The sequence below is a fragment of the Oncorhynchus gorbuscha genome, linkage group LG01 (assembly GCF_021184085.1).
Source record: "Oncorhynchus gorbuscha isolate QuinsamMale2020 ecotype Even-year linkage group LG01, OgorEven_v1.0, whole genome shotgun sequence".
NCBI lineage: Eukaryota > Metazoa > Chordata > Actinopteri > Salmoniformes > Salmonidae > Oncorhynchus > Oncorhynchus gorbuscha.
The window spans coordinates 45,659,351-45,672,272 of record NC_060173.1 but is presented as its reverse complement, the minus strand read 5'-3'; the positions used below and the strand labels follow the sequence as shown (position 1 = coordinate 45,672,272).

Genomic DNA, 12,922 nt, shown 5'->3' with positions numbered 1-12,922 from the left:
ATGCACTTTCAGGATTCTTCTGTCTCCCCTGTGTGAATCTTCATGTGCAGATTACTGGCAACTCTGAATCCTTTGTGTTAGGAAAATTATGATTAAGTGACTGAACAAATCATTTTAAATGGAACGGTAAACTAAGTAAACTTATACTCTGTGTTTATTATATCTGATTAACAATATGAGTTCATATGAAGGGATTGTGTGACACAGACAAGGAGTAATTAAAGTTAATGAACACCATTCCAACTAGGCAGAAACTAATGGGTTGTGGATTAAGTCAGCAGATAAGGTAGTTTAACCTATGGTTGAACCGACAAAACTGAGCTCTAGGGTGTTTTAGATAAGGCTGTGAGTGCATTCCTAGGTTTTCTGTTAGTTAGAACTGTCAGCTAAGTGGTGATCGATAGTGTTGAGGGGTCAAAAGTTAATTCAGTTATGTTGTGTGTCCTGTGTATGTGCTAGGGGGGTCAGAATGAACTCAGAATGAACTTTTAAAGTTCCCTTTGTCCCGGTCAAGAGGAGGGGATTCTGATAAGCAATGAAATGACGTCATGTTATTGTATATAAACTGTTGCTCGTGGTAACGTGGCAGCGCGCTCCGAGAATAAATGATGTTACCTATTATTGAAAAGACTGGTCTCCGTCTATTTTATGCAAACAAGAATCTTACAAATTCTCATAAAATAGATTAAGGGAATTCAATTAATGAATACATATTGGTATAATTAAATTACAGTAACACTGTCACAATCAGGGCAGCCAAAATGGCTTTTCCCCTGTGTGAATCGTAATGTGTTTTTCTTTCAGATCGCTGCTGTTGCTGAATCCTTTGCCACAATAAGGGCAGTGATGTGGTTTCTTTTTTGTGTAATTCTTCATGTGTATTTTCAGACCATTCTGATTGAAGGATGCACCACAATCAGGGCAGGGAAAAGATTTCTCCCCTGTGTGGCTTCTCATGTGCATTATCAGCTTATTGTTGAAGGTGAACCATTCACTACAAACATAACAACAAAACCTAGGTGCAATGTGAGTTGAGGTAATCTTTCATGCTTTCTGTGGACTGAACATGTTTCCCACATACTCCACAAAACTGTTCTTTATACTTAGTATGAGTTTGAACATGTTCAAACAATGAGCCCATGTGATGAAAAGATGTGCCACACAATTTACAACAGGGGTTAGCGTGACTTTGACTGGGTGATTTCAGGAGGGACAACTGTGGATTTGTTATCCTTAGTGTTGATAAGGGAGCTTTGTAATTTTACCATCTTTATTCTCCGTGATTTGACTGACTTAAAACCTGACGGAGGCCCGCCAGTTTCCATCCCACTTTCACTGTTTTCACTCTGAGCTGCAGAACGTTATGGATTTACTGCAGAGAGGGGCTAAACGGCACTGGTTGGTTCTGATTCTCCGTAGCCCTCTCCATCAGGTTCTGTTTTGATCTGTTCAGTTGTAGTGCTGGGTAGAGTGTCTCTCTCTCTGTTTCCTTCATTTTGGACTTGATAGGGATGTGAGGGTTGAGTTGGGTCCTCATCATATGCAGGAGTGAATATGGAGTCTTTAGTGTGAGCCTCAAGCCCTTGAGGCTGCTCTTCCTCCTGACTGAGTCTCAAGACTGAGTTCCCCCTTTTCCTCTTTGATCTGTGTGGGCTCTGGATCCTCCTGCACTAGACTGAGTCTCTACTTCTGCTCACAGTGCTGCTGTTCAGGGGGAATCTCTGCTTCAGAGAGAGTGAGTGAGCTGCTGGAGGAAGAACAAAACACAGAACTCGATGCTGACACCAGGCGGGGGGTAATCCTGCAATAATTCCCTTCTGAGTAGTTCCATCTCCAAGCACAAGAAAGAGAACTGACAACCACCATCTCAAATTGTTCTAAAATCATTTCTATAGTTAGAAACAGACAAGATTAGCATTTCTGAAACATTATTTTGTTGAAAGCCACCCATATGAGAAATTAAGCTAATTGATTGCACCCAAATTGACTATTTCAGTTTATAGGATTCATATAAATATTCAATAACTATAATACCCAAAGCCCGATTTGGACAAAACCTCTTCCTAACAATAAGGAAAATTCACCCACAGACCCTCCCAAACCACACCCCAATGGCCAGTATATAATACTCTGTGTTTGACAAGTAGTATAAACCTGTGGCTTGGAGGATTGCTTATTCAAGCTATGTAATGTGTCCTCAGTGAATTTAGGGATGTTTATTTCCCCTGTTCAGAGAAATTAGGCATTGAAGTTGTTAGGTTTATGTCCAATCATACAATCGGATATTACCAGGATCTGACCACTAGATGGTGGTGTTACTAGTTTCGGGTAAAAGGTGTGAAGAACACACCCCATGTTAATTCAAATCTTAAAGACGTCTTCCAGCAATTTTGTTTTTGTTGTTGTAATTTTTCATGTTAAAAAGTGATATCCCAAGTATAAAGTACACACACTAAAGGGCAAAAAAAAGTATGTTTTGAACTGCAAACTTCAAGAAGTAGGGCATCCAAGGTGTTACAGAATCCCCGTGCCGATTTCCAGCGTGTATGTTATCTACATTTGTCTGGCACCGTTTGGTCTAGCTCTCCCCCTCAGGTGAGAGTTATCGATCACCCCAGCTTGTGGCTTCAGCCAATCAGACTCTTCCCACATGCACCCCACCACTGCCCATGCACTGATCACGCATTTTCTGATTGGTTAAATACTCACAGCTAGCCCTGCACTTGCAGACAACAATGGCCGTACCATCATAATGGGAGATTTTAATGCCAAACACATCGACTTCAACTGTAATACTACAAATCACTCAGGAAGAGTATTAAGGGATATCCTCGACAGCACAAACCTGGCCATCCTCAACACCAACGAGCCCACACACATCCATTCTTCAACCTCCACGGCAGACATCCTTGATCTTGTCCTCTGCTCCCCGGACTTGGCTGTTAAAGAAGAAGTTAATCGGTTGCAGAATCACATCAGACATCAACTCACCCTCCACAAACAGAAACAGTGGACTACCTTCTATCACCAGCTAGATGCAGACACCAACCCCCAGACCTTCTGGCAAAAAATCAAAACAATCAACGGAGACAAAACCAATAACATCATACCTGTGCTAAAGTCTCAAAACCAACTCATCGAGGACAACAAAACAAAAGCAACATTATTCAGAAACCACCTACAAAATGTTCATTCCTGTCCCGACAATCCTCTTTGACAAAGACTGGAAAATCATCGTCGACAGAGAAATGCAGAAAACAGTGTACACCTCAAATCCGACACCAGAAGACCATCCTCTCACCCGCTCTGTTAGCATTGAAGAAATCAAGACTCACCTGAAAAAAACAAAAAGCAAAGCACCAGGGGAAGACAACATTGACAGCACACTCATCAAACAAGCACCTGATGAATACTTGCACCTCCTTTCTAACCTCTTCACCACATGTCTCATGGAAGGCTACTTTCCCCTACCTTGGAAATCTGCAGTTGACACAATGATCCACAAACCTGGCAAAGAACCAGACAACGTCACAAGTTATAGACCAATCAGCCTCCTCAGTCATGTCGGGAAGCTGTTGGAGAGAGTACTCACCCAAAGACTGAGCGGCCACACTGAGGTAATGGGCCTCCTTGGAATCCACCAAGCTGGCTTCAGGAAAGCAAGATCAACCTCCGATAACATTCTAAGACTGTCAGAGGACATCCTTCGGAACTTCAAGAAAAAATAACTTACCCTGGCAGTTTTCTTTGACATAGAGAAAGCATTTGACAAGATGTGACACAATGGACTGTGTTACCGGCTCGCAGACTCCAATCTCAAACTACCGCTCTCCATCAGAAACATCATCACTAGCTTTCTCCACAACCGTACAATTAAAGTGAAGGTCTCAACAGCAATATCCTCACCTTTCACCCCGGAAGCAGGTGTCCCACAGGGGGCAGTTCTAAGGCCACTACTTTTTCTACCCTACATATCAGATATCTACTACCCTCCACCCACCATAGGTCAAGTCTCACAGTTTGTCGATGACCTCTGCTACTGGTCCAGCTCCAAATGTCCTCAACTTGCTGCAAAAAAACTCCAGAAGTCTATTGAAATGATCGAGACATGGTCTAACATGTGGCAAGTAAAATTGAACCCACAAAAGATCCAATGTGTCCTCTTCACAAGAAGCACCAGCAAAAAAAAAACAGGAAACCCATAGATCTCAAACTCTACGGTGAAACAATAAAAGTAGAAAAATAAGCAACATTTCTTGGAGTCACCTTCCAGAAGAACATGCGCTGGACAATCCATACAGCGAACATAGAGAGAGAGAGGGACGAAAAAGACGGAAACACCTAAAAACGCTGTGCAGAAGAAAATATGGAGCCTCACCTCAGACAGTGCTGAAAGTCTACATCTGCTACATCTGATCCCTCTTTGAATACGCCCTGCCAGCCTGGATAACAGCTTCACCGCAGCAGATGAATCAGCTACAGAGGGTCCAAAACATGGCAATAAAAATGGCTTACAGACTACCAAGATACATCAGCAACCACTACGTTAACAGCATATCTGGACTGACATCAATCAACAATAGACAGTCAATCATTGGCCAGAAGTTCATCAACAGAGCCACTCACAACCCGTCACTGAAGGAAGCCGCGGGACAGGCCAAATGGACCACAGATACACCCATGTCCATAATGCTGAAACTGACCTAGAGGAGATTTTGTTTTTTACAAAAATAATTTGTGTGTATGAAAATGTGTAGATATGTGAATACACTCCTTAGCGCCACCACCCCTCTCCCCCTGCACAGTTGTGAGCTATAATTTGAATGAAGTTTTTTTATCCCTTTTTTTTCACTTCTATTTTTTTTTTAAGTAAACACCACAAACTCGGGAAAATAAAAAAGGCAAAACTAATCTACGCCCGTTCTGATAAAAAACCTTAGGGCTTCTAGCCTCTGGGGATGCCCCCCTTCCTTGCGCCTGGCCTGCCCTGCCTCTTCCACCAATCCAATTGTTTCTTATGGACAGAAAAGAGCAGAGGCTCTGAGCTGTCCGATCAGGTCCATTGTCTACCGAGTTGCACTTGTCAGACAGATCCGTTGCGCACTCCTGCAAAGGTATAAATATTGCCCTGAGCCTGATGGCGTTACTGTGGGCGGAGTTGTGCATTGGATGCGTGAACTCAAAAACCATCAGTGTGTTTGAATAAAATTCCTTATGAGTGTTAACTCTTGTTCTAACTGAAGGTGTCCACATGCTTCCCAGCCAAAGCAGTTTGGTAGAGTTTGCATGTATTATGATGACATTGTGACGTTTTTGTTCGTTTCGGGCACACAATGTTTTCTCAAGTCAAGCCTAAGTCAAGCCCCTTTGTTAGTGATTGGTCAACAGTAGGGATTCTTCAATAAAGTCTGTGGTCATTCATGACTCATTTTCATGCAATTTTGTTTTCACTGAGAGATACTGCACCAAACATCTTCAATGTTAAATGAGATGGAATATCTCCTCGGCAAAAACTTCAAAATTAAATGACAGATTTTTTTTGTTATCTTAGATTAATCAGGAATATTTTGAGCACGTGTATTCTGGGTCCGATGTCTCAAAAAAATGGACAAACAGTACTATTGCTACTCTTTATTAGTTTTTTCAGAATGGATAGCCCCCTTTTTTTCAATTTTCTCCAAATAGACAACCAAAACTAACTGCCTGTAGCTCAGGCCCCGAAATAAGGATATGCATATTCTTGGTACCATTTGAAAGGAAACACTTTGAAGTTTGTGGAAATGTGAATTGAATGTAGGACAGTATAACACAATAGGTCTGGTAGAAGAAAATACAGACGGATAACTTGATATTTGAAATGCAAGAGAAAGGTCACAGTTCTAGCCATCACTCGGTTTGTAATTCAGATGGTGTCCACAAGATGGCAGCAGTGTATGTGCAAGGTTTCAGATGGATAACGTGAAGTATGAGCGTTCTCCATGACATTTAGTGTGAAGTCACCCAGGTACATTTGGGCAAATCATGAAGGAGACAATTGCATTCATAACAAAATGTTCTGCAAGAATATCGTCAAATGGGGCGGCAGGGTAGCCTAGTGGTTAGAGCGTTGGACTAGTAACCGAAAGGTTGCAAGTTCAAATCCCTAAGCTGACAAGGTACAAATCTGTCGTTCTGCCCCTGAACAGGCAGTTAATCCACTGTTCCTGGGCCGTCATTGAAAATAAGAATTTGTTCTTAACTGACATGCCTAGGTAAATAAAGAAGATTTAAAAATAAAAAAATCTGGATACTTTGACTAAGAATTTTTTAGTAATAGTAGCCATATTATAAGTTCAACATTTGCAAAACAACCAGTTTTCAAAACTCTGAATATTCATATAATTTTTATCCAAAAGGAAAAGGAATGCTGTCGCAAAAGGTAGGACCTACATGTCGCTCTCTGACCAAATATGGTGTCCTATAGGATATACTACACCCCTAATGATATAGTCAAGTCTCGTTACGTTCTAGGATCTCTGAGGAATACATATGAATGTGATTTGACTCGTTGAAACAACGTTTAGGGGGAGATTTTCACAGATTCCTTTCTTTGCATATTGAACGAGTGGAAATACAAAATCGATTGTGCATGCTATATGGACCTTTTTAGGATATGAAAAATGATTTTATCTAACTAAACGAAACTTCATGTTATCTCTGGGAACCTTTGGATGATAAATCAGAGCAATATTTCAGAATGTAAGTATACATTTCACCTTCAGAGGTGAATTTATCAAACCTATCGTAGTGAAAAAGTGTTTTGTTGTTAGGAGCTCTCCACAAACAATAGCATGGCATTTTTATGCATTAATAGCTACTGTAAATTGGACAGTGCAGTTATATTAACAAGAATTTAAGCTTTCAGCCGACATAAGACATATGTACCGACATTGTAATTTCTCAAAAATCTGCGATCTTGATACAAGGCGCTGCATGATTTACAACTGTCCCGATGACGGGACGCCGATCCCTAAGAAGTTGGAGGTATTCCAGAACACTCGTGCGGTTCACCTAGCCGACTAGGCTCCAGCCGAACTGAAGCATGCTGATGCCTTTACTTACCTCTAACCGGGGGCAGTGTCATTGTGTCACACGTCAGCAAAAACATAAAGCCAGGTTGCTCTTTTATTTATAATGACAGCCTAACCCGGGCCAACAATGCACTGCCCTATGGGACTCCCAATCATAGCTGGATGTGATACAGCCTGGATTCAAACCAGGGACTGTAGTGACACCTCTTGCATTGAGATGCAGTGGCTTAGACGACTGCACCACTTGGCCCAAACACACCAAGAGAGTCGTGAAGAGGGCAAAACCTTTTCCCCCTCCGGAGACTGAAAAGATTTGGCATGGGTCCACAGCTGCACCATCGAGAGCATCCTGACCAGTTGTATCACCACCTGGTATGGAAACAGTACATCACTGGGGCCAAGCATCCTAACATCCATATAATAGACAGAGGAAAGCCCATAAAATTATCAGAGACTCCAGTCACCCAAGTCTTAGACCGTTTTCTCTGCTACCGCACGGCAAGTGGTACCGGAGCGCAAAGTCTAGGACCAAAAGGCTCCTTAACAGCTTCTACTCCAAGCCATAAGACTGCTGAACAATTATTCAAATGGCCACCGGACTATTTACATTGATAACCAACGACTCGTCAGTGAAGAGCACTTTTTGCCAGTCCTGCCTGGTCCAGCGACAGTGGATTTGTGCCCATAGGCGACGTTGTTGCCGGTGATGTCCTGTGAGGACCTGTCTTACAACAGGCCTAGAAGCCCTCAGTCCAGTCTCTCTCAGCCTATTGCGGACAGTCTGAGCACTGATAGAGGGATTGCGCATTCCTGGTGTAACTCGGGCAGTTGTTGTTGCCATACTGTACCTGTCCTGCAGGTGTGATGTTCGGATGTACCGATCCTGTGCAGGTGTTGTTACACGTAGTCTGCCACTGCGAGGACGATCAGCTGTCCATCCCGTCTCCCTGTAGGGCTGTCTTAGGCGTCTCACAGTACGGAAATTGCAGTTTATTGCCCTGGCCACATCTGCAGTCCTCATGCCTCCTTGCAGCATGCCTAAGGCATGTTCATGCAGGTGAGCAGGGACCCTAGGCATCTTTCTTTTGGTGTTTTTCAGTCAGTAGAAAGGCCTCTTTAGTGTCCTAAGTTTTCATAACTGTGACCTTAATTGCCTACAGTCTATAAGCTGTTAGTGTCTTAACGACAGTTCCACAGGTGCATGTTCATTAATTGTTTATGGTTCATTGAACAAGCATGGGAAACAGTGTTTAAACCCTTTACAATAAAGATCTGTGAAGTTATTTGGATTTTTATTAATTATCTTTGAAAGACAGGGTCCTGAAAAAGGGACGTTTATCTATATCTATCACACACAAATGTAGACAGCCCTTGAAATCAGTGGATTTGGCTATTTCAGCCACACCTGTTGCTGACAGGTATTACAAAATCGAGCAGACAGACATGCCATCTCTGTCGACAAACATTGGCAGTAGAATGGCCTTACTGAAGCACTCAGTGACTTTCAACGTGGCACCGTCATTGTACTCCGGAACAGTGGAATCGCGCTCTCTGGAGTGATGAATCACACGTCACCAACTGGCAGTCCGATGGACAAATCTGGGCTTGGCAGATGCCAGGAGAAAGCTACCTACCCCAATGCATAATGCCAACTGTAAAGTTTGGTGGAGGAGGAATAATGTTCTGGGACTGTTTTTCATGGTTCAGGCCCCTTTGTTCCAGGGAAGGGAAATGTTTGACCATTTGGATTCCTCACAACTTAGTCATTGTTAGGAAGAGGTTTGGTCCAAATCGGACTTTGAGTACTATATTTATTGAATATTCAATGAATCACAAATTGAAATGCAATGAATTTAATTTCTCAGAGGTCAAATTGTCTTTCAACAAAATAATTTTGCAAGAACGCTTAGCTATGGGTTTCTAACTGCGGAAAACATTACAGAAAAAAATCTAAGATGGTGTGTGACATGGCTTGCCGAAATGGAAATGGACCCTCCTCGTAAAATATACTGTGAAATTAGGGTAAGACTAACACAGAAGGTTGGTGGAACTTTAATTGGGGGGGGGGGGGTGGTATCAAACACATGGGTACTGAAAGTACCCTTTAACCTTATTGGTGTTCTGAATAAGCCCACCCACCTCTTAAATAATACATGAATGAATTTCCAAACGTAAAAAAAAATTACAAAATGACATGTCTTATGTAAGCTTAAATGACAATACATGAATTATGATCACTTATCTGAGAAGGTACTAAAAATATTGGTAAAATGTGTTTATCTGCGAGTCACCTCCACAGTAGTAGGAATTTACACACCTGTCAATAACTTAAAACATCTGATTGGCTTAGAATACAAATGGGTATGGATACAACAACCACATGAACTGGTTGAAATATTAAAATGGTAGAAAAAGTCATTTTTAAAATTTATATCCAAATATGGAAGCGGCTCCCGAGTGACGTCTCAGTGCAAGAGGCGTTACTACAATCCCTGGTTCAATTCAAGGCTGTATCACATCCGGCCGTGATTGGGTGACCCATAGGGCGGCGCACAATTGGGTACGTGGGCTTAATAAGTACACTAACCTCAACTGTAACCCTACACCTAGTCTCAAAAACAACTTAAACTAACATTACTCGAACGTCGATACATTTTAGGTTGAGTAAGTTAGACAAGCGTAATGAGTAACAAACCTGCTCTGTGCAACGTTAGCTTTATCTTTGGTTGAAGAACAATGTCGAGCAGCCTCTGAAAACAACTTCCTCCTGATACTATCGTTTTGTTTTACTAACCATTACATTTCCTCAGTAGCAGCTGTTGATCTCTCGTTGAGGAAACCCCTCAACTGTATTTGAGACATTTTTAGATCATGAAAGTTTACGAGCTAGCTCGCGGTGTTGTTTTCATCACGTGCTGCATCAGCGACAAAAGCATTTGTATTTGTATTTTTGGATCCTCATTAGCTACTGCCAAGGCAACTACACAGCTCCTCTTCCTGGGGACCGGCAAAATTAAGGCAGTATCCGGTTGCATGGACGAGTAAAACATTTGAACTCTTGGTCGGACACAAGTAAAGACATTTTGCGCTATCGCCACCTGCAGGAGAGGCGCGAGACAAGGTTAGTTCGGCATTTAATTCCGTAATTTAAACCAGGTGAATACAATATTTATTTTTAATTTGCCTGTTATTTCCATTGGGATTCTTTTTCAGTGAAGATGGGTACTGTACATGACATTTTTACTCATAACAAATATTGACACCAAAAACAATGACATGGATGTGCAGTCTTGGGGTTGAAAGTTCTTTTTTTGTCCTCTTGCCCACTTTTCTTTCTTCTGTGTGCAATATACATTAAGTCATTAGGTGTCACCCATGGACAACCAAACACAATCCCGCTCATGCAGCTGCATAAAATCTAATAAATCAAACAAGCAAGCACTAGTAAAATGAGATGAAAATCAACGTTCTCATGCATCGTCTTGACGTTTGGCTTCTCTGGTACATATAGATATACCACAATGAAGGTTCCCACCCTCTGCTCCTCACTTTCACATCACACAGTTGTAAAGTTCACTCTAGCTCCCAATGCTCTCAATCCACCTCTTCCACAGTCGTTTCACTGGGCAAGCAACTCTCCTAGTGCTTCTTTGGGTCCTGACAGACAATTGTATGGTGCTTGCAGCTTATAGAGGAGATTGTCCAATGTTGGGTTTGTTGTTGTGCTATATACTGGTTCTGTCCACAGGGCTCTCTCAGTCTTTGACAAGCCTGTAAATATGGTGCTGGGCTCCATGCTCACTAGTAGACACCTCAAAGACATAGGCTATACACAGCAGCGTCTCCAGTGTGTCCCTGTTGGTCACCACCTAAAGAGAGACACACACATTGTCCTGTTATACCACCACTACAATGCACACTTCCTTTGTGAAGAAATAACAAATCAATTGTTCATTCTTTTGCATACAGGTGGGTCTCAATTCTCACTAAGAACATGACAGAGATGTAAAGCGAACTACACAAATTTGAATTGTCAAAAATGCATGAGCTCCTTCAGAGAATGATACTGTCACAATTTTATTCCCCCTAGCACCGAATGAAAAACTTGTTGCATCATGATCTGTAGCATTGATACAATGTATGTGTGTACAAATACTCACACCCTCATGACCCTGCCTAGAGGACACCAACTCACGCCTTAGTTTAGCACGTAGCCATCCCAGGCTTGCTGTGTGGAAAAGATGCTATCGGCAGTGGCGTAAAGTACTTAAGTCGTTTTTGGGGGTATATGTACTTTACTATATGTTTGACAACTTTTACTCCACTACATTCCTAAAGAAAATAATGTACTTTAATCCATTTTCCCTGACACCCAAAAGTACATTACATTTTGAACGCTTAGCAAGACATTGAAATGGTCCAATTCACACACTTATCAAGAGAACATCCCTGGTCATCCCCACTGCCTCTGATCTGTCAGACTCACTAAAACACACATTATTTGTTTGTAAATGATGTCTGAAGGTTGAAGTGTGCCCCTGGCTATCCGTACATTTAAAAAATAAAAAATAATAATTGTGCAGTCTGGTTTGCTTAATATATGGAATTAGAAATGATTCATACTTTCACTTGTGGTGCTTAAGTGTAATGAACAAAAATATAATCAAAATATTTCAACTGTTGGTTCTATGTTTGATGAGCTGAAATAAAAGATCCCAGAAATGCTCCATTCGCACAAAAATCTTACTTCTCTCAAATGTGTGCACACATTTTTACACGTCACTTTTAGTGAGCATTTCTCTTTTGCCAAGATAATCCATCCATCTGACAGGTGGCATATCAAGAAGCTGATTAAACCGCATGATCATTACACAGGTGCACTTTGTGCTGGGGACAATAAAAAGCCACTAAAATGTGCACTTGTCACAACACAATACCACAGATGTCTCAAGTACTGAGGGAGTATGCAATTGGCATGCTGACTTGAAGAATGTCCACCAGAGCTGTTGCCAGATAATTGTATGTTAATTTCTCTACTATAAGCCACCAACTTAGTTTGTGAGAAGTTAGCAATACGTCCATCAGGCCTCACAACCGCAGACCACGTGCATGGTGTTGTGTGAGCGAGTGGTTTGCTGAGAGTGCACCATGGTGGAGGTGGGGTTATGGTGTGGGCAGGCATAAGCTACGGACAACAAACTTAATTGCATTTTATCGATGGCAATTTGAATGCACAGCCATATCGTGAAGAGATCCCGAGGCCCACTGTCATGCCATTCATCCGCCGACCACCTCATGTACACAATTCCTGGAAGCTGAAAATGTCCCAGTTCTTCCATGGCCTGCATACTCACCCACTGAGCATGTTTGGGATGCTCTGGATAGATTTGTATGGCAGCGTATTCCAGTTCCTGACAATATCCAGCAACTTCGCACAGCCATTGAAGAGGGGTGGTACAACATTCCACAGGCCACAATCAACAGCCTGTTCAACTCTATGCGAAGGAGTTGTGTCTCACTGCATTTGGCAAATTGTGGTCCCACCAGATATTGACTGGTTTTCTGACCCACGCCTTTACCTTAAGGTATCGGTGACCAACAGATGCATATCTGTATTCCCAGTCATGTCAAATCCATAGATTAGGGCCCAATTTATTTATTTGAGTTTCCTTATTAATGCATTGAGCATTAATCATTTTGTTCAGTATATATTTAAAATCAAATACTTTCAGACTTACTCAAATAATACTTTACTGGGTGACTTTCACTTTTATTTGAGTCATTTTCTATGAAGGCATCTTTACTTTTGCCACCACTGGGTATCTGTTTCCCTAGATGTCCAGCTATCCCTG

The 12,922-nt window shown here is 41.9% G+C and overlaps 1 protein-coding gene and 1 pseudogene across 1 annotated transcript in view; both read right to left on the bottom strand.

Annotated features, from left to right (window-relative positions):
- Window positions 1-747: 747 nt before the first annotated feature.
- Window positions 748-7,123, bottom strand: LOC124044038 (annotated as a pseudogene).
- A 3,099-nt stretch (window positions 7,124-10,222) lies between these two features.
- The window catches only part of LOC124043992 (transcriptional enhancer factor TEF-3-like), a 30,990-nt gene continuing 28,290 nt past the window's right edge, over window positions 10,223-12,922 (bottom strand). The window contains exon 12 of the mRNA XM_046363278.1: window positions 10,223-10,939. Coding sequence (XP_046219234.1) covers window positions 10,826-10,939 — 114 coding nt within the window. The 3' untranslated portion in view covers window positions 10,223-10,825. The remainder of the gene's footprint in view (window positions 10,940-12,922) is intronic.